The sequence below is a fragment of the Pinus tabuliformis genome, chromosome 3_2, assembly GCF_031772625.1.
Source record: "Pinus tabuliformis cultivar Carrire ecotype Pingquan chromosome 3_2, CPIR1, whole genome shotgun sequence".
NCBI classification, from domain to species: Eukaryota; Viridiplantae; Streptophyta; class Pinopsida; order Pinales; family Pinaceae; genus Pinus; species Pinus tabuliformis.
Genome location: NC_142302.1, coordinates 344,199,384 through 344,206,679, shown reverse-complemented (window position 1 = coordinate 344,206,679; position 7,296 = coordinate 344,199,384). Strand labels below are relative to the sequence as shown.

The following is a 7,296-nucleotide window of genomic DNA, read 5'->3' as shown; positions in this document are numbered from 1 at the left end:
TCATGATGAAACACCCGAGAAAAGAAAATTCAAGAGAAGAGCGGCCTACATTTTCGTCTCTGCACAGTCAACAAAGAATGTGGTGCCGAGGAGATCCAACGAATATACCCACACCATTACGTTTTTGACCGTGGAACCTTTCATTCGACCCTAGCAGCCGTACACGACTGTGACCTTTATTGTTATGTAATTTACCCACCTAACACTAACATTAGAGCCCGAATTCTTAGCCCACAGTATTATCAGGGAAGGGAGAAGAATGGGTTCTGGGCCTTTCTTTCCTTCCTGTCTGACCATAAGGTGGGTAGGGTGATCATGTCCTCCTCCCAACTACCCCACTCACCATTCCCAACTGCTACCAACAACACCCACACCACTTTGTTGTCAACACCATCTGCATTTCTATGTATATATCTACTCATGATGTATACACAAATATACATTAATTTGCATAAACTTCATATATAATATTTGTATAACCCAAATCTTCATTCTACAATTATATTGCTCGTACATAATCAATTTCCAGATTGGTAGGTTATATACTCAATGTAGATTATATACTCATTGTATATACCAATTTGTACATTGTAGATATGTATGTATACACATAATTTTGTTCAAGGGGTAAAGACATGCGACTTTGTAGGTTCTCTGCCCATAAATACTCACCGTTCTCAATGTTTGTAGGAGGGGATTCTTGTTTGTAGGAGGGCATTCCACAATAACTGAGCTCCTAAACAACAAGAAGCGCTTCCTCCTTTCTCCTTCCTATTGTGCCTTTTTTCGTTTGTAATAAGATCTTGCAAGCAACATGGAGACTCTTGCAGGCTTAGCAGGCTCCTCACTTGTAACCCACAATGGGTTCTGTCACAAGGAATTCTCGGCATCCTCAGCCTCCTTGGTCAAATTATATGCAATGCCCACAAAGCACCAGAATAGGAGATTGGCTTCTGATGCAATGGTGGTGAGGGCAGTGCGTACCGAGCCAGCGAAGATCAGCGAATCTGCGAGTATATCGGGTGGGTGGAGCATAGAAAGCTGGAAGTCAAAGAAGGCATTGCAGCTGCCAGAGTACCCCAACAAGGAAGAACTTGAATCGGTGATCAAGACCTTAGAGGCATTCCCCCCACTTGTGTTTGCCGGAGAGGCAAGGCACTTGCAAGACAGGCTTGCAGAAGCGGCCCTTGGCAAGGCCTTCCTTCTTCAGGGAGGAGACTGTGCAGAGAGCTTCAAGGAGTTCAATGCCAACAACATCAGGGACACTTTCAGGATCCTCCTGCAGATGGGTGCTGTCCTCATGTTTGGTGGTCAAATGCCGGTTGTCAAGGTATGTGCATGTACAATTCAATTTCACTATATGTGTAGGTGGGGTATGAACACAGTAATATGATAGGCCAAGTTGGTGTTTTTAGATGATCCCTCTGACTCTGGTAGCATATTTTTTGGTTGGTACGCTTTCATCTGTGTGTGTTTTATATGGCATGATCATAGGAATAGGATATGCCAACTTGTTGTTCCTAGATGGTTTCTCTGAAGCTGGTAGCATAGTTTTATATTGGCATGTGTGTTTGTGTTTCTTATTTGTTTTGATCTTGAGCTTGCCAACCACAGGAATAAAAAATAACTCTATGTTTAGTGTGCTTGTGTTTTGTTACTCTCCTATACCATATAGGTGTTCTGAGTTTCATAGCAGAAGATGTGTTTGGTTTAGGATCTGTCTATTGTGATTTTTTTCAGTTTTCTTGATCTCATCAGTTGCAAAAGTTTGGTAGAGAAACTAGTTGCTGTCCTTCCCTCATATCACTGTATCTACTACAATCGAGGATTGTATGCTTTTCCTCCTTAATTACATTTAGATTGCATACCTTGGATATCTGTTCATTCCATGCATCTACAGGCATGATCTACTTTCCTTGCAGTGTAGATTATACCAGTGGGTCCTCGTCTTGCTAATGTTCATTTTTTTCTTCCAACCGAAAACTTTGCGTGAAGTGTTCGTAGAATATTGGAGTTTCAGTTCACACTGGTTGGCTGAAGTTTTACAACAGAGCTGGTTTACAAGCCTGACAGGATCTTCTTCTGGCTTATTTTGTACTATCTTGCTACTTTTTTTCTATTGTTAACTAAGATGTTTGAATAATGAAGTATCTGTTAACATGGACCAGATTAATAGTTAACAATTCGAGTCCTCTCTGGATGAAGTTCCCGAATTCTTCTAAGATTTCTCGTCTGCTTCAGGTTGTCTATGGAAAAAAGTTTTATTCTTACATTTTTCTGTTGATAATTTTATTGTTTAAATTCAATTCTTGATATAGGCTTTTCCCCAATGCATTCGTCATATTTCCACATCTTTGGACTTTAAGATCAACTACTGGGAATTTAAGATCAACTACTGCAAAGATCTCAGTTCCTTTCAAATTTTTAGAATGGGCCTTTTCTACTTTTCTGTTAAATGTATTTCTTCTTGCCCCTTCTTTTCTTTGATACATTCCTGTTTCTATGGTTATCAGGTAGGCAGAATGGCTGGACAGTTTGCAAAGCCCCGATCTGAGTCATTTGAGGAGGTTAATGGAGTAAAGCTTCCTAGTTACAGGGGAGATAACATTAATGGGGACACCTTTGATGAGAAATCCCGTGTTCCTGATCCAGAAAGAATGATCAGAGCTTACTGCCAGTCAGCGGCGACACTGAATTTACTCCGTGCTTTTGCAACAGGAGGTTAACCAATGGAATTTGGATTTCACAGAGCATAGTGAACAGGGTGATAGGTATTTACTACTTTTTGTTTAACTCATTAAGCCTTTGGACTTATTGTTACTAGCTTATTATCTATGGTTTCAATCCTTTGGTTCAATTTAGAATTTCATTTTAGTTGGTATATTATCTGATCTCTTGCGTTTATTACAACATATAGAGACTTAGGATTAGTGATTCAGATGGTAATGGAGAAAACCATGGAGAAAAGTTACGGCGTTTTAAGCTAAATTTTATTGAGAATCTTTAGATATCCAAGGTATTTGATGTTCAAGGCCATGGTTTTCAGCTCTTGGATGGACACTTTGTTTACTATATTGGAAGGCTTGTTGGAGCTTAGATCTGTTTCATCCCCAAGGATATATTCCCCATTATTGTATATATCTCTGGGGTTGAAATATATCTTAAGCTCCAACAAGCTTTCCACTATGATAAACAAAGTGTCCATCCAAGTGCTGAAAACCATGGCCTTGCACATCAAACACTTCAAGCTTAACCATTTGTGAACTGTGAATCAAATCTCTAAAATATGAAATCTGGAAATATTTAGTATTGACTTTCATTGTACATCTTTTAATGGCCAGCCTCAAAGCAGATATGATATGTGAGATTTTGGATACAGTTTGGTGATAATTGTCATACTGTCGCTTTTAGCAGGCTTATATCCAAAATTTGCAGACATCTGAAAAGTCCAGTGTTGGCTGGAAAGCAAAGTGATCCTGCTTGAAAATTTTGAATTGATATCCAACACTCTGAAGCCCTCAAGAAAAAGTAAATCATTGACCTGAACATTTTTGAATAAGCTCCAATCCTAACCTCAGAAATAATGGATATGTGAGGCTGGAGTCTAACAGTTTCCTGCCCATCTTCCAAATTTTAGGAAGTAGTTTGTCTAAAAGTAAAAATAGGCTGAAAACTAAGCTCGTGAAACATTCAACTCTACCAGAATTTCCCAATACCAAATTTTGTAATGGGAACTGCGTAGTTGACTTAAAAATATGATTACTCTGAGAGTAATGCTTTCTGGACACGATTTCTGATTTTCGATATTGTGAAGCTACTTAAACATAACTCCATGTTTGTTAGGTATCCAAGTCAGTGTTAGAAGGACCGAACCGGGCCGGCTGGTTCAGACCGGTCCGACCATTTTGAGGCAAAAACTGATTCGAACCGGTGACTTGAAAAAAGTGATCATTTTACTTAAATTTTAAACATTACCGTGACATGACTCAGGATGTTTGAGAGTGGTTTTGACCTCATTGGATTTCATATGGATAAGTTAGAATTTTAGATCTCAGTCAAAATCCAGCGGTCTTAACAGTTTGCCAGGATTTCAGGATTTGGGGAATTGTAACGCTACATTGGATTTTCTCATATACAAGGGTATGGAACTAACATTTATTCAAGAGCACCAAATCCTCTATGTACCTTGATGTTAGTAGCATTGGTTGTTGAACTCCTTTATCATGAGCCTACTAAAAAAAATACCCATCACTCAAACAAAATCTTGACTTGACATGCTATGATTTTTCTATCTTATTTTAACGCTTAGAGGGTGATATTGATAATGAAGATCCCCATATAGGCAATGATTTTGATGGTATGTAGGTATTTGTCGTAGCATAATTTTTTTGGATGCTAGAGGCCATGTGGAGCTTGTTTGCTGATGTATTTTCGGTTTAGAGATGGATTGCACTTGGTGCTATTTTGGTTATGTGCACCCTTACATGCTATATATATAAATGATAAATTTTGCTTATTTGTGTATAAATGGTTTGGATTCATATGGATGGACATGAATATGTGTTTTTCTTTAAAATCTGAATATTTTAGGTATTTTGGTCCCGGTTTTTTTACTTGTTTCCATACGTTTTTGACCGATTCCTGGTCTTGGGGGGAGTCTACCAGTTCAATGACCAGTCTGGTTCTGATAACTATGATCCAAGTTCCCACATTGGTTTGGGAGGTTTGCAAATGATGGTAATTATTAAATTGCCCCCTACTACCAAGCATTTGATCGATGTATTTGAAATTTCAGTGCATTTTGCTGGCAAATTTAGGCAAGAATTAGAACTACAAATAAATTTTGACCAAGGAGCCCTTTGCACTGGCTGACATCTTTGATTCGTTTAAAGCAACACAACTTTCATGAAGTAAATTAAATATGTTCAAATAATTGTCATAAAATACATCTTGAGCAACATTTAGAAGACACCCAAATCTGCAAATTATTAGTCTTCCTTTGGATTTTATTGTAGCAAAAGATACCTAGTCAAGTTGGGAGCTGAGATAGCAAACTCTCTTAACAATATACTACATTAATTAACAGTCGTATCATAACACTTGCAGGTATAGAGAACTTGCACACCGTGTGGATGAGGCTCTGGGATTCATGTCAGCCGCAGGATTGACTGTAGATCACCCGATTATGACTACAACTGAATTCTACACTTCTCATGAGTGCCTCCTACTCCCCTATGAAGAAGCACTCACTAGACAGGATTCGACCTCTGGAAAGTTCTATGACTGCTCAGCTCACATGCTTTGGATCGGTGAGAGAACACGCCAGTTAGATGGTTCTCACGTGGAGTTCCTTCGTGGGGTGGCTAATCCCATCGGTGTTAAGGTATTCATTTCCCATTGTTTTTCTGTATATGTGTTTCTTTTTCATTCGTGCACCTCACCTTACTGCTGTTTGAGGCGTTGGAACATTGTCACTCACTAAGTTATGAAAAGCAAGGAAGTGTTATTGTGGAACTAAATCTCAACTATGGGATATGCCATTATATTAGTAAGACTTGCAATTATTATGCACATCACATATACAACAACCACAAGCAAAGAGGGCTCACAATGCATAAAACTTTGTGGACATAATTCCATACATGTTACTAATCAATTGTTTTGAATATGTGAAGGTGAGTGACAAGATGGATCCAGGGGAGTTGGTGAAGCTGGTAGAGATTTTGAATCCGGAGAACAAACCTGGTAGGCTCACTGTAGTGGTTCGCATGGGGGCAGAAAAGCTTAGGGTAAAGCTACCTCACCTCATCAGAGCAGTGCGCCGTGCAGGGCTTATTGTCACTTGGGTTAGTGATCCCATGCATGGTAACACTATCAAAGCTCCATGTGGCCTTAAGACTCGGCCCTTTGATGCAATAAGAGTAAGTAATCTAGACCCCTGTAAATAATTATTTGCATTTTGGTTGGTGTAAATCCGTTTCTATAGCATCTTGCATCATTACAAGGACTTGGTTCTGCTGGCTTTTGGCTCAGGGGGAATTGTTGTGATTTCACAATCTTGTGTTAGTATAAGAGAGTATTAGTGCAGAAAGAAATCCCAATATAAGGATCTACTAAGGGGGCATACAGGGGAGCAACATATATACGATGTTGTGTATTTGGGAGAGTTATGCAAGGCAAATGAATGCATTGTAAGGGAATAAAATCATCATAATTTAGAAAATAGTCGCAGTTATTGTTATCTGTCTAGTCATCTGAACATTCATTATGTTGTTTATAGGCGGAAGTACGTGCTTTCTTTGATGTTCATGACCAAGAAGGGAGCCACCCCGGTGGAGTGCATTTGGAGATGACAGGACAAAATGTGACCGAATGCATTGGTGGATCTAGGACTGTGACCTTGGATGATCTCAGTGATCGCTACCACACACATTGTGATCCACGTTTGAATGCCTCCCAGGCTCTTGAATTGGCTTTCATCATAGCAGAGAGGCTGAGGAAGAGAAGATTGGGTTCTGACCTCTCAGGGTTGGGTTCTCAATTCAAAGGACTTGTTTCCTTCTAAAGGGTGTCATATAATGAAATAAGGAGGAAATATGGGTTTTACTGAGAGAAAGGGTCTTTTCTCTTATCAGTATCTTGGACTATTACTATGGTTATGGCTGTATGTCAATATTGGAATTGGCTTGTGTATTGCTTACTATAGTTTGAAAATAAAATATCAAAGGCAGTTTAATTTGAAGATTTTTTTTTTGGTTGTGATTTGAGATGTTCCGGGGAGATAACATGGAGATGATGATTAATGTGCATTTTAAAAAGGAAAAAGTAGGTCTCTATGCTACTCATGATATCGTTTTCCTGATAAAATTGAAAATTCCCTCACAAATATTGTATGAAAATTCTACAACATAGAATTTTATCAGATTGATTATAGATTAAAATACACACACACATCACAAGTTTCTCATGAAAATTGTGCTTCTTCTTCTGTATACTGTAATAAGATAACTAATTTATGAATGCCATGTCTAAGTGCATTAAAAATAAATATAATGGCAGGACAATTTGAATAGGTCAAGTGTTTTATGTTAGCACAGTTTCTACATATCAGATCAATGCTTTAATTTTGTTATCTAAACTAATGGTTGCTTCTGAAAATTAAATCCAACTCAACCATTGGCTTCAAGGAGCTAAATTTTGAATTTTTGTTTTTGCACACAAATGTTATTTTCAATTTGCTTGTTTTACAGAGTTACGATTTTACAATGTTTTGGTGGGTGTAATTGCTTTCTATAT

The 7,296-nt window shown here is 38.3% G+C and overlaps 1 protein-coding gene across 1 annotated transcript; it reads left to right on the top strand.

Annotated features, from left to right (window-relative positions):
* The first annotated feature begins 679 nt into the window (after positions 1 to 679).
* LOC149180892 (phospho-2-dehydro-3-deoxyheptonate aldolase 1, chloroplastic-like) lies at positions 680 to 6,742 on the top strand. The gene is given in 7 exon segments (XM_089416356.1): positions 680 to 1,330; positions 2,514 to 2,722; positions 2,724 to 2,771; positions 5,107 to 5,383; positions 5,676 to 5,921; positions 6,281 to 6,460; positions 6,462 to 6,742. Coding segments are annotated over 7 exon segments (1,500 nt in total). The 5' UTR covers positions 680 to 814; the 3' UTR covers positions 6,486 to 6,742.
* Positions 6,743 to 7,296: the final 554 nt, after the last annotated feature.